This window comes from Argiope bruennichi, chromosome 9, assembly GCF_947563725.1.
Source record: "Argiope bruennichi chromosome 9, qqArgBrue1.1, whole genome shotgun sequence".
Classification (NCBI taxonomy): domain Eukaryota; kingdom Metazoa; phylum Arthropoda; class Arachnida; order Araneae; family Araneidae; genus Argiope; species Argiope bruennichi.
Window position 1 is genome coordinate 85647038 of NC_079159.1, and position 27638 is coordinate 85674675.

Sequence of the window (27638 nt, forward strand, 5' to 3'; positions counted from 1 at the left end):
TTTTATTACCTCAGTGCGTTACCACTTAAAACTACTTATATAAAGGTTACTTATATAAAGTTTAAATTCAAACTAATAAAAAATATTAGATTTTGAAAGTTTGGTGAAGAAAGGAACATGGACATTGCGAAGCCTAAGAATCCCCACTGATTTAATCCGGTTCTGTTGATTTGGCAAGGAGACAAATAAGATTTAATCTTTAAAGAACCAAAAAAATCATTTTCACACTAGTTAAATTCTAACAGCATCGTATGCAGTGAACTCTCTAATTTCATTATCTAACTTTCCTAGAAAATCTTTTCTGCTGAAGGCTGGGTGCATGAAGAAAAGATTTCTAAACTCTTCAATCTAATCCATCTTGTAGCCACAGATAACAACATACCATCTGAGTACTGATAATGAGAAGCAATTGTGTTCACTTTTCACTTAACTTCCGTTGCCCTTTTCACATTCACGACTAACTCAGTTAATGTAATTGACTAATGTTTCACACACCTGCTGTTAAACCAGCCCTGAAAAGAAATCGGAACACTTGTGTGCAAACAAACCGCTGTCGACATAGTGGACAAAATATGGAACAGTTATTTTACATCTTCAATTAAATCCAACTTTTCACTTAAGTGGATTGGCTTGAGATGGACACTTCATTCAAACTATTTTAAAAAGTTTGACATGTGATTTAACAAAGTGAATCATAGCCTCGAAGAAGGGGGGGGGGCAGCTGCAATCGCCTCCCCTGAGACATTGGTAAACACTATAGGTGGTCAGCCACATCTTGATTAACATCTGTCGAGCTTATTTATCAGTTAAGTGTGATAACAAGACAGCAAAATGTATGCTGTATCATTTGATACGATTTTCTTTAAATGCTATAGATAAGGAACGGTTTAAGGTTCTTTATATCACTGTCGATATTAACGTTAACCTTCCTTTGCATGCTTTTCCCCACCTTTTTTGTGAAACAAATCAGGTTGATATAATTTATGCTCTAGATTAAAGGGAAAAATGTTTTAAAAAGTCCTAGTAATAATCAGGATATTTATATTCCTAATATATATATATATATATATATATATATATATATATATATATATATATATATATATATATATATATATATATATATATATATATATATATATATATATATATATATATATATATATTCCTAATGATAATCAGGACCGCAGTGGCCTGGTGGTAAGGTCTCGACTTCGAAACCGGAGGGTTTCAAATTAGATAACGAGCGAAAGTTTCCAGGAGACCACTTCTACTTATTATTTATGTAATCAAAAATATTTTACAATTACTGCTCAGATCATATATATAAATATATATATATATATATATATATATATACATGCAATTTTTATACTAAGAATCTCTTAAGCTCTGGGCCTCTTTAAGAACGTTTCCTTTGGGCATCTTGCCAGTTCTGCCACTCTTACTTTTAACTTGCCTCTTTGATGGAGCACTTAGAATGGGTTAAAAATATTTGTAACTTTATTTATCATTTTATTTAAAATTATTTTTAAATTTTAATAATTTGATAATGTGCAGAATACTGAAATGAATTTTCTTGAAGATCATTTCTCTGCAATTTAATTTTTGTTTTTTCAATTTGTCGCAATATTTATTGTTTTGAAACTTCTTACTCTGAGTTTAAATTAAAATCAATAAAAAAAAGTATATTTGTTGAAAATAGAGGAAAGGAATGAAAACCCCGAATTTCATAATGTTTAAGGACCCCTACAAGGCTTGACTTTTCTGGTAATTCGATTCTTGTACCTTCTTTTCATTTTTTTTTTTTTTTGAAAAAAATTTAGATTTCCCCTCCCCTCGTCGTAGGAATTGAAATAAACAATATTGAATGAAATAAACAGTCTTACAAGGCAGCTAAATAAAGTTGCTAAGTTATGATACATTTCTGTTCGTAAGAGATGCCAAATACAACTAGAATAACTGAGTAACTTTTAACTTCTCTTTATCTGCAGCTAGAGGATAGTAACTAGCTTTGACTTTTGTAATCTTTTCCTGAACTGTTGCCAGATAGAAACTATTTTACGAATGAGATTCTGACGCCTGGATAGAAACAAAAATAGCCGAAGCCCTCGTGGCCCAATGGATAAGGCATCGGTCTCCTAAACCGGGGATTGCGGGTTCGAGTCCCGCCGAGGGTAGTTTTAATTATTTTAACGTGGAACTAGGCCTTCCTTATCTGCTCACTCGAATAACATAGAAATAAATTTAAGCTGTATTAAAATTTTAAGAAAAAAAAATGTTTATCCAGATTTTTTTAGTACATTCAGTTAGCTCATAGTACATTCAGTTAGCTTTAGTACATTCAGTTAGCTCAATAGTTAATTAGAAAAAAGACTAAATGATAAAATTTTAACTAAAACATAGTAATTATGTTATAATTTGCTGCATTTTAAAATATTTCGCGTATATCAAAAATCATTAAATGCTTATACCTCAAGATAGCAATGAATCCTCACATCTTTGGCATCTCCTCCTTCTCGGGAAAATAGTTTTTGCGATTATAATTAGCTGGAAACACGACAATCAAAACAAGCAAGAGTTTTTTACCCGAAACTTTCTCTCTTACTCTCGAATAAATACACTTATACATCATTAACTGCATGTTTTAACGAACAATTCTGTTTGAATGTAACCTTTGGCATTTTTTTTTTTTTTGGTGATTTATCACGAAATTATAAATCGCCAAATGTGGTGAATACACAAGTACCAGAAAACCGAATGCGTACTTTGGATTTTTATTTTTTTCCCGTACCGAACGATACCAAAATTTGACACATAAATATAATTGTAGTATGAAAAAAATTCACAATTTCCATTCCAAATTTTTTAATTTTAAATCATTAAATTTTTGAGTTATTTCGTTTACATGCATTCGAAAATACAGACCGACAGACGGTCAGCTCCTTGACGAATTTTGTTCTAAGTTTAATATATATTTACATTTTAAATGTTGAGTCTGTGTACCGAATTTTATCCATCTAGCTCTCTTTGTTTTGTAGTTATATCGTATTAACTTATATTTGGACAGTTGAACAGATACATTTTCTTTGAATGGATCTTGTTCGTAATTTAATAGAAATCTGCACATTTGGCATTAGGACCATGAATGCGAAAATACAGATAGACAGATGCATAAATATTCACGTAGTAGATTCAATAAAAATGCTAGATTCAAGCCAAAGATCAGTATTTTGTAACTACTGCTTGTCATTGACATACACCGATACCATACTGATCTCCAAAGGACTACAGTTTGTTGTGGAAAGAGGGAAACAAGATCTTTATTGGAGATTATATGAGAAAATTTCAGAGAAGCAACCTCCACTGGTTTATAAGTAGAACAGTTCCTTATTCTTTTTCAAAATTCGACTATATGCTTAAAATACAGAAATTCTTTATCAATCTTTATTTTTTTCAAAATCCGTTGTCATCTCTATCTCTACTACTAATAAAAATGAATGTCCACGTGTGTTTGTGTGTGTTGGCGCGCTTAGGCCAAACCATTTGACACAGCCACCAAATTTGGCACATTTATAACTTGGTGGGTGAGAATGTGCACCTCAGAGCGATATTTTATATTATATTTATAATTTTAATTGATTGAAAATTAAGTTGGCGTTCCTTCGCATAGTAATTTTCAAAAATATCATTGAGCAAAAGTGAATTTTCCAACATTTCAAAATTTGCTTTTTTAATGATACCAATTAAATTATGGTGTATTTTGTATTAAAATTTGGCAATTTTTAAAATATTTTTTTTTTTGTATAATTTTTAGCAATCGATTACATCTTTGCTCCGAAATACAAACTGCTTTCAATGTTTAATCAAATATTTAATCATGTGAATTTATTATATAATTGTTTAATCATATAATTAATCATGTGAATTTTTTTTATCCTGGAAAGCTAAATAAGGATTGCGTATTTCTGTAGTTTATCAGCAGGAATAGTCTCCCTAAAATTTTCTCGCATACTCTCTAATAAACTTAGGCCAGAGAACGCCTTACATGGCAATGTCGTACAATAGTTACGAAATATTAACTTTTGGCGCGAATTTAGCATTTTTACTAAATCACTCTTGTCATCCTTGGCGATTTATTTGGCGATTAGTATCTTAGATTAATGCGTTATTCGAATATGTATTTTAAACATGCTTTTCTCAACCGATTGAAAACAAAATTTGACACAAAACTACAAACGAAGTCTCAAAATCCCATTCCAGATTCGATATATTTAAATCATTGTGTTTCTGAATTGTCACGTTTACATGTTTCTGAAAGTACAGACCGACAGACAGTCAACCTACAGTTGTATTTGGTTCAAAATTTTACAGATGAGGATACACTATAAATGTTAAATATGTGTACCAAATTTTATCTATCTAGCTCTCTTCGCTTGTAATTGTCGCGTTAATTTACTTTCGAACAGCCGAAAAGATAGACTTCCTCTGAACATATTTTACTCAAAATTTGACAGAAATCGGCAAATGTGGTGTAAAGACCATACACCAAATTTCAAACATCTAGCTCAAAGCGTTTTTGAATAATCTTTGTCACAGGTAGGCTGACGGACATTTTCTGAAAATGTGATTTTCTAGATGAAGGAGGTCTAAAACGTGGAGATTCGTCAAAATGTCGAGGTCAAATTTTTTTGGTGATTACTATACTTTCACTGTATTACTATACGAGAAAATAATCAAAAATGAAGTTACACTATCGTGAAATTTAGAAATAAAGCGGATATATACATTCGTAATAATATTATAATGTTATGGGACCATCTCTATTACAGAGATTATATATACACAATAAAAAGAACTTAAGTAAGGCAAAGTAACACAGCTCCACACAATTTATGTTGAAAAAATATATAATTAAGTACTGAAATTTCATCAAAATCTTTTAATTATTTATGGTTACTAATATTGGAAACGAACTTTCGGGAATATTGTGTCTCAATTTTTTTTTAAATATTTATTAAATATGGCTTTGTTTTTTTAGTTCTTAGTACTTTGAGGAGAAGGGAAACTGTTTCTTTTGTTACTGCTAAAATCGGAAATTCTTTACAAATCTACAAATTTTATGGTTACATACTTCATCTTTTTAATTTGTTAACAGTTTCACACGAACATGAAAATGTATATCAATAAACATTGTTTCCTCTGACTGTCAATTTGGACCAAAACTTACTACAGAGCTTCACTTCTGGTGATAAAACATGTGGCAAATTTTATCTATCTAGCTCATTTGGGTAATTTTTGGGTAATCCTGCTTGCAGAGACACTTACGAACAGAGAAAATTGTTTGAACATTTCATATGTTTAGCTCGTTTCCTTTTCCAGCAGTTTTGTTCATAAACAAATCACAGCTTAAAAAAACTTTTTTAATTAATTAATTTATTTTTTTAAATTTTGATTCAGATTCAAATTTTGGCGGTTACAGTGTTTTCTTTTTGTATATGAGGAAGAGAGAGAGAGAGAGAGAGAGAGAGAGAGAATATACAATTACTACGTTGCAAGTACAAGAAATTTTCAACCAATTAATTAATTTGGAATTACTTAGAAATTGTGTGGCACATTACTTATGGCTATAATAAGCACAAATTAAGACGAAAAGGCTTTTGGGCAATTTTTATTTGCAATAGTGGATTCACACATATGATTTCTCATATGCTCTCTAATTGAACTTGTCTATCACCTCATACTACTGACCTTTGTTAATACATTTATACCAGAAAACCAAATATGAATTTTTGGGCGGGTTTTTCATTTCTACAGATTAGAACTGAAATTTGATATAGGATTAAAATTATAGTCACAAAAGTTACATACCAAATTTCCTCACTGCGTTTTTTAATTATCCTGTTTACGTGCTCGTGAAAGTAATGACCGATAAAAAATCGACTCTTTGACAGAATTAATTCCAGATTTTATAGGTATCGACACTTTAGATATTAAATCTGTACAATAAATTTTATCCACATCGCTCTCTTTCGTTTTGTAATTATCGTGTTATACGGACAACCGGACGGACTGACTTTCTTTGAACGGTTTCATTAAAAATTTGGTGTAAATATCACATACCAAATGTCATCCGTCTAGCACAAAGCATTTTTGAGTTTTTGAGATCACAGGCAGATAGACATAATTCCAAAAACATGTTTTTCGGAGTCAGAGAGATCTGAAAAGTGGAGATTCGGCAAATTTTTGAGTTCGATTTTTTTTGACAATAACAGTACTTCGCTCTTCGTGTGTGCTTCTTATACGAGACAGTAAGAAGTCCATTCAATGCATAGGAAAGGAAACAGTGTACTTGCAATTTCAAAACAAAAATGTAAGATTAAATTTATGTTTAATCTATTGCCAATATGTATAATACTTATCTGTATTAAACGAAAACGTTGGGTTTCAAATGTATGTTTGAATTGCAAAAAAAATATCTTCTGAAAAGTGCTATAAAGAATGTTTTTTTTTTTTTTTTTTTTTTTTTTTTTTAATGCAGCAATTTTCTATATATTGATGGAGCAGATTTAAATTATGAATTGCAATATATAGCAAGGTGGATTCGGAAAAGATTGATATCCTCCTTTGACGATAACAATATATATTTTTTTCTTTATGTATTTCGTAAGCGAGAAGCTAAAAATTAAAAAGCTGCCAATTATAAGCGTTTATTTGCTTGGAAACACTTCCTTTTTCTTATTTTATCTTATATAAAGTATTGTAAAAATTAAAAAAAAAAAAAAAAAAAAAAAAAAACTGAACTCGAGATTTTGACGAATCTCCACGTTTCAGACTTCTTTGTTTAAAATAATAATAATAATAATGTCTAACCCTCTATATGTGAACATGAAAACTTAAAAGAAAAAAAAAACTTTATAGTTTTGAGCTAGATGACTGTAATTCGGTAAATAGAATTACGACCAAATTTGTCGATTTCTATCAAATTTTAAACGAAATCCATTCGCAATACGTCTGTTTGTCTAGCTGTTCGAATACAAGTGAGCTCTATAATTACAAAATGCAAAGAGCTAGGTAGATAAGATTTGGTACAAAAGTTTAGCATCTGAAATATGGATACTTATCAAATTTTCAACCAAATCCATCAAACGGTTGACCGGCTGTCGATCTGTACTTTCACACTCACGTAAACGCAATAAAACACAAACAAATTGATTTAAATCTATAAAACTCGGTTCATTATCTTGTATCTACAACTGTAGTTCCATATTCGTTTTGATTCTATTCGGTCGTTAAAAAAGGCGTTCAAAATACGCATTCGCATGATAAATTTATGCTAATGTATTTTGTATCGTTCCCCTATGCTATGCTAGTTATTCACAATCTTATCAAAGTCAGCAATTTTATATGGAAGAAGACGGATTATTGGGTGGAGTTCAGTTATATTAACGTCCCGTTTTAAAGTAACACTAGGGCTATTTTGGGACGAACCTCGTAATCTTGAACTGTGGTCAGATGTCGAGGATGACACTTGAGCTGATACCCTCCTCTCTAAACTTCCATACCAGCAGGAGGACGCTTGGCCCAAACAGATTTAATGTGCATCAGACCCCCTTACACGACGGTTCTTCAGCGGAATCGGGTCTCGAACCTGAAGCCCTCAGATTCCAAAGCCGAAACCTTACCACCAGGCCACCGCGGTCCTGAGACCTTTATCGGAGAGTATGCGAGAAAGTTTCTGGGAGAATATTCCAGCTGGTTTTCCCTGCGATTGATATATTTGGAGCAAAATTTTATTTAAAAGTGATGCATTACTTCTTTCCCATCAAATACTAAGGAAGGAGGGGAAAAATAAATGGATAAAAGTGGATGACAGCGGATAATCGAAAGTTTGGGGTATATTTACTTTCATCAACATTGTACTTTTTTAAAACAAAATTATGAAAATAAATCAAAAATGTGAGAATCGCAATTTCATACTGTTTCTCACTGTGACATGCCAGCATGAACGAATATTTTCTTCTAAGATTGCTGCACCTGTTTTCATATAACTTTCGGCTTAAGACAACCGTAGTCAAACCTCCATTACCCCTCGCCTTTCGCACAGCAGGTATCAACTTCCCCTTCTGGCGTCGCCCGTTTCGGGGGAATTTTGCCTCCCCAAAATCTTTTGAAAAGAATCCTTTTGAACCGCTCGACCCTCACCTGATATAATGGTGGTCAGTGAAAAGGCATAGGGGGTTGGGGAATAAGAGGCGAGCTTTGCCTCACGTCCCAACTTTTGGTCATTTTGCAACTTAAAGTCGTTGTGTCGTGTGTCTTCTTTTTGCGGTCTCTTCTTGGATAACCATTTTGGATGGTAAGCTGTATTTCATATTACTGAACAAGTGTTTATGTTTTGAAACATGTTCTCTGGTACTTAATTATTCTTTAATCGAATAATAATATTGCTAAAAAAATTACTTTTCAGTTAGGTAACAATATTTACTGCCTGTGTAGCTATATACATTGATACTTTTTAGCTATAAGTTAGAAAATTATCTGTGTTTTCTTTATCTACAGTATAAGTGTCATTTTAAGTTTTAAAAGTTGTGTGTCTAGTAAGTGGAGCAAAAAGTAATTGAAGTTTCATAACAAAATTACCCGAATTAAACTTGTTTTTCACCTAATTAAAATATCTTATTGAATGTGTGAAGATACGAGCATAATATGAAAAATCGATGTATTAAGTCAAGCATATATTTAAATTTCTTAATTATACCAATTTAAGTTTTGAGTTTTGCTTTTGTTCTAGTGATTCATATTATTTTAAGCACATTTTCAAATCGAAAGTTTTGAGTTTTATTTTTGTTCTCTTTTGTTCAAAATCTGCTACAAAAATCTAATTTCAAGTTTGTTCGAATTGTAATTTTAAAAGAAAATTTATGTTATGGATATGCGTTTACTGTTTAGTTATATCAGTTTGAACGTTAATTTTTAGTTAATTTCTCAAAATATAATTTTTAATGTACAGTTTTGTTTTTACTCGATTTTGAAAAATATTAACAATGTAATAATTTTGTCAATTCGCATATGAATATTCAATTCTTAATCCTTGGGAAATTGGTTTATTTAAAATCTTTAATATATGTATTTAAAGAACTCTTTTAATATTTTGCTTAAAATATATTAATTAATTTAAATTTCCTTAAGACTGTTATTACTATTCCAACATTCAATATACACATTTTTAAATTGTATATACCTTGCATAGAAGAATTGTATAGAAGAATTTAATATGGTAAAGAGTGTATTTCTCTGGAAATAATTAATGTTATAAGGCTATAAGTTTAAATACAATTTTTCGATGAATTTCCTATTTTAATATTATCTTTTAGAAAACATTTTTTTTTTTTTCCAAATTTTACATAAAAATTCATTAAGTAATTTTCTGGCTTTTTAAAAAATTAATTGTCTAAAAATAAAATTTTAAAAATTCTGTTTCTTTTTATTTGTGCGGCATAAGTTTTAATTAATATGCTTATTCAGTCAAAGAGTGACTTTTATATATGAATTTTTTACGACTTCCTGTTTTTTCAAATAGAAGTTGAAGCTTTTTCAAGATTTGATTAGCAGAACAATTTAGAAGTAATTAAATTATTTAATCTTTAAATGGCTCATTGATTTATACTTAATACAGTATTAAGAAGTTATCAGATGAGAACTATTTGATTATACAATGAATTATATTTATTAGACTTTCTGAGAGTTAGTCTGAAACAAATACTTTTTGTCTGAGCTTAAATTTCGTACAGAAAATGCTCAGTTGACGTTTCTCATTATTCGAAACGTTAAAAATGAGAAGTCTTATGACCTAGACATTTATTATAAGGTACGCAGCTCACGACTAGAATAATATCTAAAATCATCAAATAATTAATAAGCAGATATTCATAATAGATAATAACGATATTCAAAGAAACCTATCCATTATTATTTTGTTACTATGTATTCTGAATTCGAGAACAAGAATTATAAACTGATCTAAAATATCGTTTTCAAAGTGATTTAAAACAGTATTCCTATTTCTGAAAATCAATAAAAATTGTTCGAATAATAATGAAAAGTAGATTTTAGTTTCCCTGGGACTTTGACATTTAAATTCGCCATTCTGAGCTGAAATGACGCAAATTTTCAAACCTTTATTCGCATAGACTCTCCGAATTTCATAAATTTGGCCATTATGAACTAATTATTTTCAAAATCTTCAAATAATCGTTTGCAGAAAGATGGATGTCAGCAAACCAACTGCAAAATAGAAAAATTCTGAGTCATTTTATTAATGATTGATATTAGTGCTTTGTGTCAGAATAATGTAAATAGCTCAGTTAATTTTTAAATATTCTGCATATTCTAAAGGATAAAAATTTTAACTTTTATTGAAAAATTTAAATATTTATTTCAATATATTCTTGATGTTAGATCATTTAAAAATAGTTACATTCTTTATCTGCATTAGTGACTTTCTGTTAATTATTTGTAATGCTTTTACTATAAACCATACAAAAAATATGGTGTCTTAATAAGTATTGAAAGTAACATGTTCGTGTTTAATTCTTTAATCTTCTTAGACAAAAATAAGTAATAATATTCCTTGGATTCAATAAGATCTAATTAAATAGAGAGTTAAGTTAGATTTACCAATCGTTCTTTAATGTTCTCATTTTGTCTTTTCAATTGTAAATATTTTTTGTCGTTAAAAATCTTTTCTAACAAAAATGAATTTAATTTAAATTATCTTACAAAGTTCAAATGATCTTATATAGGATTGCATTTAAAGAAAAAATAAATAAAGAAGTAAAATTCTAAATGTTTGTATTCTAAAAATAAAATTACACTTCAAAAATAAATAAATAAAATAAAATAAAAAAGCCTCCCCCCACAAAAAATAAATAAATATAAGATGTAAGTCGTAGTAGGTAGGAAACCATTGGAATTAGAAAGAGAGAGAGAAAATTCTTTTTCAATAAATTTTCTTTATAAACAATAAACATCAACGATTAAAGCCATTACTAACAGTTTTTCAAAAACAAAAGTATTTAAATGGAATGTTTTTTTTTTTCAAAGTCTTCCAGCAAGTCAATGTTTCCAACCCAAATAAAGAAGTGTTGACTTATTGGAAACTGATTGACACAATTACCGCAAATGTAGGACAAGTCCTCTGCGGACAGTAGGTCTGAACATCACTATTCAAAACACGTTTTGGAATCACCAGATGATGACGATTTGCCGCTTCATGGTGTCTACGAGATAAATGCTAGCCAACGATATTCCTATTCATGCGACGTGTATTCGCCACACGCAAAAGACAGTAATTTTTCAGAGCGTCACCCGGGGCGGCGAGAGTAACGACATTGACATTGACCTTGGCCGCCAAAAAGTGTCGGATTTGGGAGGATTTTCGAAATCCTGAATGCAGGTATCGCAGGAAAGGGGAAAAATCGCAAGTCTGCTATTCAAGATAGTGCGTTCATTCAGTAGTCGGCTTAGTGATAAATATATAGGATACTATATTCAACTTCTGAGTGTATAATTTCTACAAGCAGTTTTAATTTAATAAACTAAGGTTTCGTCGAAGAATTATTAATATGAAAAAAAAAAAACTATTTTAAAAATTAAAAAGCATATATAATTAATCATAAATATGATAATTTCCGTTTATCTTTATCAACATTGATTCAAATATTTATTCAAAATCAAAAATAATTTGCATTAATATAAATAAAATTAATCGTAAAAAATTATAACTGCCGTTTATCTTTATTGATTCCTTTTATTCAACCAAAAACGATTTGTATTAATATAAAGAAATTAATTGTAAAATGATAATTTCCGTTTATCTTTATTAATATTAATTCCTTTTATGCAAAATCGAAAACAATTTACATTAATATAAAGAAATTAATCCTAAAATGATAACTGCCGTTTATCTTTATATAAACGGCAATTTCAATATTGATTCAAATATTTATTCAAAACCGAAAACAATTTGCATAAATATAAAGAAATTAATCGTGAAAATGATAACTGTCCGTTTATCTTTATTAATATTGATTCAAATATTAATTCCTTTTATACAAAACCAAAATCAATTTGCATTAATATAAAGAAATTAAACGTTGAAATGATAATTGTCGTTTATCTTTATTAATATTGATTCCTTTTATTCAAAACCAAAAACAATTTGTATTAATATAAAGAAATACATATTTGCCATAAAATTGTGTCTGAAAAATTTATTGAGCAAGAGAGAGAATTTATGTAACAAGAATATTCAGACGATAAAAACTTCATCAGTTCCAGCTTTATTTATTAGCTGCTAACTTTTATTCAGGTCAATAAAAAACAAAACAGATTTTATTTAATTGATTATTTAAATAGATATTTATCATAATTAGCCGCAGAAAGCCAAATGAGACAATTTTAAAATTTCTTTAAAAATTGTTTCATATGGCTTACATATATATATTTATTTTATATTAAATATATATTAAATTTTCTCATATAGATTCTATGATCATTATTGCGAACATCATGGCGATCAATATAGTGACGTCATTGTGACATGATATGGAGCTATGTATAGCATGTTGTGATGATGTGTGATGCTATGTCAATTTGTCAATTCAGATGTGTACAGCAGATTTTTAAAATTAAATTATAACAGAACAGTTGAGATGCATTATCAGTACGAATTAATTGATTCTAACATTGCTACACTTCGACTTATATATGATTAAAAACAGAACAAAACTATCAAACTTATTTTTAATATTTGTTTCTGTTTTATTTGTAGCTGTTATAAAATTTTTTAAAAAAAACTATAAAACTTATTTTTAATAATTTTTAAACTTTATTTTGTAAAAATAAAATAAATTAAATTTGAATTGCATTGTATTTGAAATTCAACTGCTTTATAAATTTTCTAGAACTTTCTAAAAATTAAATAATGAAATAAAATAATAAACAAAAATTGAATTTAAATTTTAACATTTGTTTATTTTAGTTAGAAGAAATCTAATTCAACGTTAGAAGTTTTATAAAAATAATATTGAAAATATCATTATTAAATGGTTCTTACACTCGAACCGAACTTCTTTTCTTTCTCTGTCTCTAAATTTTTAAGATTTATCACTCATTTTGCAAATTTTTCTAAATATATTTTTATTAAAAAGGTAATAGCATGGAAGCCGGGGGCAGGCAACGAAATAATTGAATAAAAAACAACATCAAAACTTTACTATTTTGTGAGAAAAATGGGAATAATAATATTTATTAGCATTTAGAAATAAGGAAATTATAGCCTGGCTTTATTACATACGAAAGATAATATCGTAATTAAATAAAAGTTTTTTTATATTATTACTTCGATTTAATTATTTAAAAATTCTTCTTGCTAAATTTTAATAATTATGTCCACAAATTAATTTAACAATAAAAATACACAACGAATTCAATTTGATATCACTAAATAAAAAAAAAAGCCCAGTTTTTAATTTACGCATAAGAATATTAGCCATTCTTTACGAAAGGAAAATAATAATTTCTGCTTCAACTAATATTTTTTTATATATTAATGTTAGGAAAAAAAAAAAAAAGATTGCTATTCTAAATCATTCATCATAAATAAAAAAAAAATATGAATTAAAATTACTATTTTTTCATAAAAGTTCAAATCGAATATTTGAGCAGATTTATTAATTTGCTTAGTCTCTGAGAATAGCGCACTCAAGATTATCAACGTTAATATGAGAGATTCCTTATCGATTCAAGTTCATATAAGACACTGCAATAGACACTATCTAATCCGTCTCACCGTTATCTACGTTAGCGGAGGGGGGATTTGAAAGGTCAGGGCCAAACCCAATTCACTTTACTAGGGGAGGGGTTGGGGAGACAGAGAATTCCAGAGGAAGGCTACTCCACGAATAGGTAAATGAGTAATACCTTCCTTAACTTCTGTCCTTCAGAAGGGAGAGTTAAAGAAATTCTTTAAAAATTTTCTGGTTCATATTTAAATAATTCTCGTCCAATATAGTGACCAGGATCAGGTATGGAAATTTATTATAACTTTTTAATTTATTGTTAAATTGTTTTTTAAATAGTTCGTTTTAAGATAAAGAAGAAAAAAAAATGGCTTAAGTATTTTTTTTCCTAATTTTTTTGAGATAAGAAACTGATAACATAATCCAGTCAGCCCTCACTTTTTTTTTTTCCTTTTCAGATAAAATTCAAATTCTTTGTAGATGAACAAAATAAATAAACTAATAATCGCATTGTTAATACGTAGAATTAATTATAAATGTGATTTCTACCCTTTTGGAGGGAATGCGGAAAGGCCCTTTTTTTTCCTTTTAGCCTCACCACTTCCCTCTACCCTGAAATATCGGAAGTGAGTAAACAAAAAGAAACGTGATATGTTTTTACTACGGACACATGGTGGTCCTCAGCGTGAGAAGCCCTCTTCCGAGTTTCGTTTCTCTGTAATCTCTCGCATTTTGCTCCATTTCTCGCAAGATAGTACCTGTACATTTTCAGCCTTCACGTTATTCGCTGGCTGCTACTTGGGAGCCAAGGTCTAAGCGACCAACGAAAACTCCGACGCCGATTCGCATTGGCGCATGGCCGACCTACACTTCTTTTTCGTGACGTCATCAATTTGTTCCCACCTTCGTTTACATCGACTGTAGCTCATTCACCACACCAATTCACACCAAAACATCTATTACATGATTACCAACAATCACAACAATCCATTCCCACTGCGCTTGACATATTTGATCCACACTAAGAATTAAATAAAACTGAATTATAAAACTATTCTACGGTAATGACGTCACTTGTCGTTGCGGTAAAGCACTCCCTGAAACAGCCAATGAGAACCCCGTCGGACATTGGCATGTTACATGACGGGTGAGTGTTTTCTGAATATTATTTTGCTGATAAAATTTTCAGGGTAAACACGTAGTACAGCTGCTCTGAATCGTACGAACGATTGAAATTACGGTTTTCATTTACAAATCTGATTATCCGATGAGTTCCGCTCATCATATCGGTGAGACAGTTAATTTTAGCCACTATCGCCAATCCTCGCTCCCGCCACTTTAAGCTAGTCCTGACTTTCGGGTGTAGATGCAGCTGTGCTTATGTTAAATGCTCCTTGATTTATTTTAAAAATCGTAAACATCAATAAAGTGGTAGTTTTTTTAAGAATAAATTTCCGGTTTAATAATTGTCAGTGGTTTTTAGTTGCTATTTTATTTATTGAAAGCATCAACGGCGTGAAGAAATCGGAACTCTTTTTAAAGGAACATATTAACCTCTATGCAGAATGTAAAGTGTTTATGGCCGCCATAGATATTGTTGTAAGGCGCAGTTGATTTATGGAGGAGTAAACATTGAGTTTTTTGCTTGTAGCCGATCATACATCCCACTCAAGTGACTTTATTTTTAACATCGGGATCGAGTTAAATAAGTATGTGTAGCTTTAATGCTTTTTTTTTTGTCGAAACATTGAGTTAAATTTGTATTTTGTGATTGTTCAATGTGAAACGTTATTTCGAGCGTACGATTTGGAGCAGCTTTTCACATGTTTAATATAATGCATTTAAATGAATTCATTGATTATGCAGATTTATTTAATCATAAATTTAGGTACATTTATAAACTGAATAATTGTTTATTTTTTGATGTGGCATTAAAATGTTATTGTTGTTTACATGTCAGTCCTTGTTTTATCGAATGAAAACATCATTATTACTAAGTTGTGTATACGATGATTTGGAGTTAGAATCATATTCAAATATAAAAATGTTACATATTTTTAAATTTCCGATTATTAGTTTAATGCATTATTGTTTGACGATAAAAATACGCAAACATTATTATAGGGTTAGTGTCGGTAACGCTTGTTTTGATTATCACTGATAACATAATACTGAAGATTATTTCATAAGTTTTTTTCTCTTTGGATCGATAGTTTAAATGTAAAGTTAAACCAACTTTTTTTTTATTGTTTAACAAATACTGTTGTATTTTCGGAGGATCGTTTTTTGCGAAAACTTCGTCTAACTTACCTATTTTCAGTACTGCTATTTAAATTTCAGAAACTTTTAATCATAGTGCACTAGTTTTTCTGACAGATTTCTGTTAATTTTTGCATAGAAGCAATTACTAAAAGAAAGCATTATTATGTTTAGATATTATTTATATTGCAGTGAAATATTTGATTGTATTTCATTGCAAAATTTATATGCATAATTGCTTTCACTGATCCTTTGAAAGATATCTGAACTAGTTTGTTTGAAGAAAAATATATAATTAATCTTTGCAACACTTAAATCTTATTTTATGATATAAGTTTAAACAATGATTAAAATATTCTGATCAATGTTTGTTTGGTTTCAAAAGCTAAGTATACTTGAAATTAATGGATTGAATAAATATAAATACTCCTTTGTTTTTTAATTAAAAAAATTACTTAATAAATGCATAAGTGTTAGAAAGCAAAGAAAATTCACTATAATTCCTGAAAAATTTGTGTAATATTGTAAAATTTTTTGCAGTTGATTGATGTATATTTGATTTTATCTTTCGAAACCTGAATTTATATCCTCTTCATACAAAAGAATTGGAGATTTATTTCACATTACTACTATATATTTTAAAAGTTTGAAGACATATAAAATTTATACTATAATGCTGTAATGCTGATGTTAAATTACTTATTTATAATTTCACTGTTTCTATAAAGGAGCCCAATAAGTACTGAATGAATAAAAAATTTGAAGCAAAATTCAGATAACTGCAATGAAGTTTTAATTAGTAAATTAATAACATCATAAAAATGCAAAATTTAATATTGTTATTTGTTTAAAATATTTATATTGATAAATGCTATTCATTTTGCCTTCTAGCAACATTTTTTATATGCAATTTCTATTTATTAGGATGTATATGATGTTCGTGAATGCAGATATTTTGTCTTCGACAGTAAATATTTTTCACTTTTCCATGTTGAAAGAACTATTAAAGAATAATCAAAGCCATGATTAAATTTTCTTGGAAGTATTATCATATACATATCATATGTTAAAATAAATTTTCTTTTTGAAGTTAAATAATAAGGATTTTACTTTAGTTCTGATTATTTTAGAGAACTCAAAAGTTGGTGAACATCCGCAATGGCTAGCTGAAAAAGTGAATATGTTAGCATTTTCAAAACTGATACTAAAATAATTGATATTAAATCAGTAACTTGATCACATTCTGGGTTATAAAATAATTTGAATTTGCAGCATTAATATACCAGCTATTTATATATTTCTGAAAGTGAATGTTTAACATTTATCTTATGTGTGAATATATATAACTATTTTAAAATTTATTTGCTGGCTTAAACTTATTTTATGTATGTATCATGTAGAAATAAGAAGTTTTTTATTTTTATTTGAAGTAATATATTCATTATTTTGTTGTCAAATAGATAAATAAGACTGCTACATTCATATAGTTTCAAAAAGGTAAGACCTAATCTGACAAGTTGATATTGCCTAATCTCATAAATATTATCTAAGTATAGATTACTATTGCTTTCATAATATAGTATGAGTAAATATAATTTAATCTAATTTTAAGCCTGGAAATTTTATTATGATAGAGAAATATTGCAAAATATTTTAGTTGTCAAATATGCTAATTTGTTACAATAAGACAAATAATTTAGATGTGCAGTCTGTTGCAATTGTCCAAAAATCATCTTGCAGCTTTTTGTTACATTGTTTGTATTGTTTATGTCAAACAGATTAAGGTATTATGAAGCTTTAAATGCATATAGTACAGAAACTGTTCTGTTTCTATCATGGTTTATTTTACAAGTTTATGCTCTATATTTTAAACTTTCGTTAGGGAAGTAAAAAAATTGTCAGATGATTACTTTAGTTGCACTTCTGTGCTTTAAACATTTATAAAATATGTTCATAGTATAATAATAATTTAAATATTTAAACGGTGAAAGTAATGTGTAAAAGATTGTAATAGCATTTAGAAATCATTTTAAAATATTGCTTTTTTTTTTGTCTGAAATCTTCAAATTATTAAACTATTTTTAGAGCTAATTTTTTTTTTTTTACTGAAAATCTTTTATAGAAGTCAAATTTGTGACCTTGAAATGGCATGGTTCTTTTGAGCCTTATTTTTGCTTTTATTCATTTTATCTCTGCATTCTTTTGCATCAATATTGGTAGAGCGAATAGATAGTAAAAGTATTTGTTAATGTGTACGTCCATTCCGTGAATTCTTTTCTCACTGCGACAGGGTTTTCTATTTTAAGGAACTAAATTTATTCAACTTTGTTGAAGACGAGCCAGTTTTTATTCTTTTTGTTTGTTCAAAAAGGAGTTGCAGCAAGTGCGTTTTTTAATTTTCAAAGGCCATATTTGCTATCTAACGTCTACTTTTCTGGCTGTTTCTTTTGAATTGGTGGCGTAGATATTTTTTCCTCTTATATAAATTGCAAGCATCAATATTTAAAAATTTAGAATGGGTAAAGAGTAATCTCTTTTGTATTCACTATGTAATCTAGAGATCTAAAGTATTTAGAAGCATATGAGTTCTATGTACGTCATGCTTGTTCATTATGCCCTGTTCTAAATTGAAAAATATAAACTAAATTTTTTTAGAATACATTTTTTTTTCCCTTCTCTTGAATGTTTTCATGTCTTTCTGTTAGTGCAATTTCAGAAAAGCAGTTTTGTAAGCTATGACATACTTTTTATTTTCACTTGTGTAGCAGTTTTTGTTATCTTTTTAATTTTATCATTTTTGTAAAGTTTTGGCTAAGTAAAAAAGAAACGTGTTATTAAAAAAATAATCTGTCTTCTGTAATTTTTAGATGAGATTATTGTGATTATAAAAGAAAACCTCAAGAGTCGAAAAGGGAAAACTCTTGGATGTAAAACGATTAAACCACTTGATTCTATAAATAATAACAAAAAAATATGAAAGTAAGGCATACGTTGTGTGGAAATTTTGAGAAATATCAAATTAAAAAAAAAATCCTAGCTATATAATTTTATAGGGTTAGGTATTCATCTGCCTAATCCCTATGCCATATTTTTTTTTTGCTAGATATTTTACAGATAATCACTGCTTACTATTTAATCTTATTTTTTTAAAAAAATTTCATTTGCATTCTGATTTTCCACCATTCTTTAAAATTATAAAAATTTATGATGTATTCTTATTAGTAAAGCTCTTAATCTTCACCATGCCTGAGTGATGTCTTTATTCTGGTAGTACTAACATTCATCGCTTATTTAAAGTTTGATGTATTATTATTACTAAAATTTGGCAAGTTTTTGTCTTGGATTCTACTATTAATAAAGCACGAGCTGAGAGATATACACAATATTTCTTAATAATTTACCATAACCAAAGCATTATAATTTATAAAAATGTGTCCCTGCTATACAATAGTAGTTTGTTTCTAAGACTTACTTTATTTAAATATTTTGATAAGCTTCATGGGCATTATTTTTTTTGTAAAATTATAAAAATGGATTCATTAGATGTATATTATCAGTTATAACTTTAATGAATAATTTGTGAACTCGTTAATTTTTATCACTTTAAGCTTATTTATCTCTAAATATAGTTTGGTTTCTGCCTATTATTTTTGTTTGGTTACATTTTTCATTGATGGAGATAAGTCCTTAAATTCCCTTTATTGAGGGAGAAGTACTTTTTTTTAATGTTCAGCTATGATAAAAGAAATTTACTTTACCCAGTTGTCAATAAAAATAAATGTTTATTGAATCATGTTTAGTTTACATTTTTTCAGGCAAAATTTGAATATTTTTAAAAAAAAATTAAATTTGTTTTTAAATTGCCTGTATTGAACAAAATGAATAGATTATAAATTTATCTTTTTTTAATTAAGTGAAATTAAAAGATTTAAATAACAGCTGACTATTTGAGACATTTTTGTCTAAACCTGGGCCTTTTTGGTCACTGGTTAATTTATTGGCTTTAGCATCAAGCAAATGATTTTTCATTTGTACTGTATTGTATTAGATCATATGCTTGACTAATATGTAAGATATTTTTTATCAGGACAGCTTCAAAGAGTTTTTCAGGAACAGATGTAATAAAATAATTTTTACTTGACAAGTTGCAGATATATCCAATATTTAATGACAGTTCGTATTTATTCTGCATTTGATTTCTATACCTCCTTTTAATGTTTATATTTTTATATCTGTTATCATGAGTGATTATTAATATAGGGCTTGCATTTTTCATCAATTCTCTGATGTCCATCTTTCAATGCTGATCAATTCTCTGAAAATTTAAATATTAATTAAAATATAAACTAAAGAGAGGGAAAAAATGTGGGGTGGGAGGGAAAATCAACATATTTTCTAATTATCATAATTTCATAATTCATTAATTTAGAATATTAGAAGAAAGCCCCAATTTTATGACCACTTATAGCATATCTAAGATTTTTATATGGATGACTTCCCAATGTTCTGATAAGTATTTGTTTTAATTTTTATTTAAACTTCAGATAGAAATTGATTTTTTTAAAATCTAAATAGTCAAACACTTAATTTTAAATTCACATTTCTAGTGTTATTTTGAAAGTCATAACATATAACTATAAATTTTTTTGATGAAAAGTGAATCAAGTTACTTTAATTATTAATGTTGAATATAACCACAGTATTTGTTTAACTAGTATGCTGAGAATATTTCTTAAGAAATTTGTCTATTTTATCTTAAAATGGTGACTTTGGTTTTTGCATATGTTGTCTTTATATTTCTCATATTTTTAATGGAAATTTTTCTGAAATGTAAAATGCATATCAATAATTTTTGAATGTTTGATTTTTTAAATAAAATAGTCAATATATTAATATTGTTCAGACAAAATTGATATACATGATGACTTCTTAAGTTCTTGTGATTTTTAAATACAAATAAATGTATAACCAACTATATAAGAAATCCATGTTTATTTGTATATTTACTTATCCGAAAATCACAAATTACATGAATTAATCATGATAAATATGAATTGATTGTTGCTCATAATTATCTTTTTAAGACTAATTAAATGCCTTAAAAGGCTCACCGCCTCAATCTGCAATATATAATTAAACAGAATGCAATGTTTAAATATCCAGTGACCAATAATACTGGAATTGGGAAGTGCCCAGACTCAGGGGGGACTTTGATTTTCCGCTTAGAATTGCAAGGTGAGTGATTAGTGAAATGAAATGTGACTTGCACCTAATGTTAGGTATGATAGGACTGTTAAACTATGGTAAAAGATTTCACACTTGTTTTAGTTTTTAACATTGCACTTAATAGTATAAAGGAAAGTAGAGCGAGAAGAGAAGAACACTAATTAGGCTTATTTATTCTAATGATAATCCTTTCTGTTGGCCATTCATTCCATCTTCACTATTTGTCATTTTGTTGGGTACAGGGGTGGTTGTCAGTGTTTGTGCTTGTACCCACTTTTTGATAGAATTTGTCCTCTAATTTTTTAGGAAATTCCTTGATTGTCTTTAATTTTAGATCCTTAAGATATTTTGATTCCTTAAATGTAGCATGATGTTCAATATTTTTTGTTATAAAATATTTTATAGAATTTATTTTAAAAAATACTAAAATTTACCTCTGATCAAACATAAACAAAAATGGTCAGGTTGAAAAGAGAAATTTTAATATAGGATTGTAATGCCTGAGAGGTTAACTAATTTTCAGAAATAAGAACTGAATACTCTGTTTTTTTTTATTCATCTGTACATGCATTCAAAAACTAATTATAAATGGGCTTTAAATGAAACCCATTTATTCATTTGTTAAATGCAGTTTTAAATTTGGCATTATAAAAAAAGTATTAAATTTTAAACAGCTGGCTAAGTTATTTATACAGTATGATCAAAATGTTCTATAACAGAACTAGAGTAAAAATGCAGTATTTCATAATCACATTTTTCTAAATACATAAAACTGAATACAAGATTTGACTTTCTTGAGCAGTTATCCAATTTTTTTAAATTTTTTAATTTCTAGAAGTCTGTATTCAAAATCATTTATGTTAAATAAAAAATCTCACCACACTGTTGTAATTGCATAACTTCAATACTAGATGCATATTGGTTTTATTTTATTATTATTAACTCATTTGTATGCTATGTTCACTTGTAGTAATAGAGGAAGCCACATGTAATAAAAAGAAGTGATAGATTTGAGTATTGGTTATATACTTAAGTTCATTTAATATTTTCTTTAAATTGGAAATGTTATTTTTAATTGCAGTTAACTTCAAATGTAATTGTTTGAAAATATTACTGTTTGTACTTTATATTTTCTGTATCTTTTTTCTGGAAACAAGACCAGATCTAGTATTAATCCTTTGCATTATTTTAATATAGAACAATTTGTATAATAATTTACACTGGTATAGTTTAAAATATTTTTAGATGTTGAATTAAAAATATTAAATTTTTTTTATCATGAATATTATTCATTTATATTAATATTCCCATAGTGTATAATTTGTATTTATCTCATTGAGAATCGTAACAGAGGCTAATTTTTTTGTTTACAGCTTTCAATTTCTAAATCTTAAGATAATCATAGGCAGGTCATGTTTAGGAAAATATTGCTGCATTCACATTGCATTATTGTATGTTTATTATGAATTAATTTCTAGTCACGTTTTGATAGATTGTTTTTCTTATTACTTCAGAGTAAACTATTGAATATGACAGGACTTTTCCTTCTTTCAATACATTGATGTTTATTATTGAGAATTAAAAAAAATTTCTTGCATGAGATTGTTTTGGTTATTGCTAAAGAGAAAATTAATATAGATTTAAGAATATTAAATGAATTTTTGATTAGCTGTTTAAAAATGGCTTGCTAAATTTTGTTTCTAAATTAATCAACTAGAGTAGGTTTCATGTCTTGGATAGTTCTTCTGTAAGATTAAATGTTTATTTCATTATATGAGCATAGGAATAAATATTATCTTTTTGTTTTCAGTTATGCTGATACGTGATATTGAAAAGTGAAGGCAGGGTGTTGCATCAGACATACCCTGCCCTGTTATTTATTCCATGTTCTCAATGTTCAGACAGATTTGGATCAGTGTCCATTATGGACACTTGTGGTTTAGAATGAACAATGTGAGTCACAATGAAGATAAAAATCAGCAAAGTAATGAAAGTAAAAACTGCATATTCAAGTCAACGTAAAACTGTAGTAACATCTAGCTTTAGAGGTAAGTAGTTGTAATATATCTGAATTTATAGTTCCATGTTCCTTTTGATGGATTATTAATTATGACTTGGTTGAATGAGTTTCTTTTTGAATATTATAAGCATTTTTTTTTAAAATTTATTCACAGAATTTGAAGGTATGATTTATTGAGCTTTCTTATATTTCTTGTTGTGTTTTTATATTCTTGATTCTTAGAAAATGTTATTAAAAAATTTCATATTATTATAAAGGTAATATATGAACTTTATAAACTTTATTTTTTATAGCTTAATAAATGTAGTTATGATACTTAATTTTGTTTTGCATGCTATGACTAAATAAAAATCTTTTACATCTTTATGAATTATATTTTTTAAATGATATAATTTTTTCAAAATTCATTCAGTTTGATATTATTTAATCTGTATCTCTTACATAGTGGAGTGTTAGTTTATTATGATCTATTTTTAATAAATCACTTTTTATATCATTTAATTGTTTTACAAAAATAAGTATAATTTACCAAGTCTGTTTTTAAATCATTCTCCTTTGTCTTAGTGAATGGCCTCTCCCATGTGCCGTGTAAGACTCAAAATGTTGATCAGCCTGGGGGAGTGTCCCTACTATATTTGTCATAGTGATCGCTGAGTTTATGTGCTCTTGAAAATTCATCCCTTCAACATTTCAATATTTTAATTTCAAAAAGATAAATTTTGAAGCAATAAAGATATAATCAATAATTATTGGCTAAAGTCAAAATTCCTTATATATTAAAATTATTTTATAATTTTCATTTTGCTGATTATATTTATTTTATTATGATGGTCTTTAGTATTTTCTGACATAATATAATAGCTTTCTGATAACATATTATAATAATTGGTATTAAAATTTTCAGGCCTTGGTTTATTTTGTTGTACAAAATGAATACATGGTTGACAATAATGTTATATCTAGTATGAATTAACAATCTTATTAAAAATTATTTTTGCTAGTTAAGAATTAACAATCTTGTTAAAAATTATTTTTGCTAGTTAATTGAAAATAATTAAAGTTTTATCTCTTTAAGATTCTTTCCTAAAATTGTACTCTTAGTAATGTATATACACATTACATTACACTTATAGAAAACACTCCATTATATTCCATTAAAAATGGGTTAAGTTTTCTTAAAGGTATTATTTAAAAATAAGATTACTGAAATATATAATTTAAGATATTTTCTTCAGTTTCTATTCTGTTGCATTTCATTTTTTTTTTTTAAATTATGCTTTGATTTGACTTTTCTTTCATTTTTTTCACAATACTATTAATTTTTTTTATGCTTTGAGTTTTGATTGATATTGGAATATTTTGTTCTTTATTTTTAGGAGTGTATATATGTAAAAATATTTAAAAAGCCATATTTGCATGATAGCTGCACCTGATTAATTTCTTTATCATCTCCATTTAAGCATGCAGTTTGGCGATGGACGATGGAGGTCGTTGTCTGCTTGACGTGATTAAGTAAGTGCATTTTTAAATAGTTATGTAGGTGTTGTGTCTTCTTCTTTTTTTCCTTGTTGCTTTTTATTTATTTATGTAGTCAGAGTGTACATTATAATTGCAATTTGTAGAAGCGATGTTAGTCAAAAATCTGAAAATTCTTTATAAAACATTAATTTTGCATTGAATTTTGTAGCATTAATAAAATCTGCAGTAATTTTTCAAATTTCAAATTGTTATACAGTTAAGGACTAATTTCTCTATCAGAACTAAATATAGACATTTAATTATCTTTAAAAAATTATAGCTTAACACACAGAATCCATTTATCCAATTACTGTTGGATATATTATTGTATATCAACCAGGGACAAGAAAACTGCACTAACTGTTAGATATTTTTTGGTTTTAGAATTTGATTTTAAGGTGGGCATTTTTTTAATTATTATACTAGTATAATAATCAATATAGTATGATGCAAAATTTATTCCTTAATTTTTAATAAATAATGTGGTTGTAAATTATTGTACTGTTATATCTAATCTAAATAGTTTATATTTAGAAGGTTGAATATGTAATATGTAATAGTTTAAATCGTTAATGTGAATTTAAAAATATTAGTTTGAATATTTTTTAATATTTACCATATTGGGGGAAAAAAACCCAACATTAACAACAAAAAATTTTTGTTGATATTGTTGTTAAACAGATGTTGTAGTTTAGAAATTGCAATTAAAAATTTTAAGAGTGTGTATAATAAAATTCGTATACTTAAATTATTTTGAAAATGCAGTTGTATATTAGTGTATTCTGATAGAAATTTATTCAATTTTTTTTTAGTGATCCAAAGTTATTACAATCTTTCTTAGAAAGTGGAAGTGATGAAAATTCAAAGGTAAGTAGCAGTGCTTTTTCTTTTTTAATTAGGTCCACAAGGTTGTTAGGTCCTCATCAATTTCTGATAATCTATAAAGCATATAGGTTGATACAGTTTTCATTCAGAGATCATTTCAGCTAATAGGCAAGTGAATATCTTGAGATTTATATTAAATATAAGCTTGCCCATTCGAAAAAAAATTCAAATTTTGTTACTTGAACATTTATAATATATTAAAATTTAAGTGAGTTTTAACGTTTGCCTTTTCATTTGTGCAGAAAATTTTCTAATTTAGAAATGTAATTATAGTTTTGAATAAAAAGTGCATTTTACAACTGAATTTATATATAAATAGATTTTATAAATACTTCATGTTTCTCATAAACTAAAAATATAATACAAGAAAAATTTTTTTTCTTTTTTTAAATATGTTCCTTAAAAAAATATTTTGATTTACTAATAAATTCTGTATTCCATAGTTTATGAATGACTCATGCTGGTATTTAAATACATATGGTTTTCATTTGTTCTCATTGATTGGTGAGAATTATTTACTTACAACATAAACAGAAATGTCATCAACATATAAGTGCATTAAGTAAATGAGTAATTACAAATTGGTCTTTTATTTCTTGTGATCAGTGGTTCTTGAAAATGAATTTTTCTTGTCCCTTCTCTCAAAGAAAATTAAAATTTTTTTATTGTTTTCTTTTAAAAAAAGAATAACACCTGTTAGCAAATTATTGAGCATTGAAAATTAAACTGGCTGCTTTTTTTATATTGCTATTGTTTTTTCATTTGTTATTATTAATTTGCATGAAAGTTTTAAATATATTTAATTAAGCTTATCAATGTCTTAACTCTTAATATGAAAATTTCTTGAATTCATAATTTTTAAAGATTAGTTTGATAGCTGTCTTTGTCAAATATTTTAATTATCTAGTACTAAGATTACTTTTTATTGCTTATTAGTTTAATTGGTCACATTTCAAATTATCCTGTTTATATGGACTGATTCTGTTAAAACATGTACTACAAATGCTAAGAGTTATTGATAGTATGATCACTTTTATGTGATTTTTTTTTTCATATATTTATGTTGAGAAATAATTCCAAGATTTCCTTTTTGAAAACTAAAGAAAAATTAAAAATTTGTCAGTTTAAACAATTTCTATTGAAGTTTTTCATAAGCTAATTATTTTTAACAATGAAGCAACAGAAAAATAGCTTTTTTGTGTTACTAACAGTCTTTAAACCTAGCTTTATTGTTATTATTCTGAAGCAGATCAAAGACATTGTGTTATTATGTTTTGTTTTTATGCATGAAATTATATGTTTGTTTTTCAAATGCATGCTTGTGTTTTAGCATATTTCTGTTTCAAATATAATTTGCTTTTTATGCTATTTTTTTGTTTAAAATGTCCAGATTATTATTTCTGTTTTGGATGTATTTGTTTTTTTATTTCCTTTAGTTTTGACCTAATTTTGCTTTTGTTTTCCACTTTCAGATGCATATGTCATAAATTAATCTCATCTAAATTTCCCCACTATGTGAAATTTGTTAATGAAAAATATTTCATAAATTGAAAAAAAAATTAGTCAGATTTTTTTTCTCAAAATATTTTGAGCTGCTTTTTAGCTATGGTAAAGCTATGGCGAAAAATCCATATGCCTTTTTACAGGCTTTGAGAGACATACCATATTTAGAGGTAAGGAAACGTTGGTTTTGTGATTAAAATGAAAATAAATAGTATAAAAAATGTCTCTAAAATCTCTATTTAATATCTGGCTTTGGATTCTAAATCCTCTGATTTTATATTTCAACATTTATATAACATTATTCAACTTTTTAATGAATAAGAACAAATATATATTGCATTATTTTTAAATACTGTTGCATTTTAAAGTTACTAAAGTTTATCACAAATAGCCAGTTGCTAATCATTTCTTCAATACTTCCT

General features: G+C 27.4%; 1 protein-coding gene and 1 non-coding gene across 6 annotated transcripts in view; both read left to right on the forward strand.

Annotated features, from left to right (window-relative positions):
* Window positions 1–2107: 2107 nt before the first annotated feature.
* On the forward strand, window positions 2108–2180 carry Trnar-ccu (transfer RNA arginine (anticodon CCU)). The gene has a single exon. It is a non-coding gene; the product is annotated as a tRNA-Arg (tRNA).
* A 12562-nt stretch (window positions 2181–14742) lies between these two features.
* LOC129983672 (mucin-4-like) overlaps window positions 14743–27638 on the forward strand; it is a 37821-nt gene continuing 24925 nt past the window's right edge. Inside the window, exons 1-4 of one of the 5 annotated variants that reach the window (XM_056093247.1) lie at window positions 14743–14952; window positions 23101–23338; window positions 24771–24822; window positions 25641–25695. In XM_056093247.1, the coding sequence (XP_055949222.1) occupies window positions 23254–23338; window positions 24771–24822; window positions 25641–25695 (192 nt within the window). In that variant the 5' untranslated portion in view covers window positions 14743–14952; window positions 23101–23253. The other 4 variants (XM_056093248.1, XM_056093249.1, XM_056093246.1 and 1 more) reach the window with 4 other exon arrangements.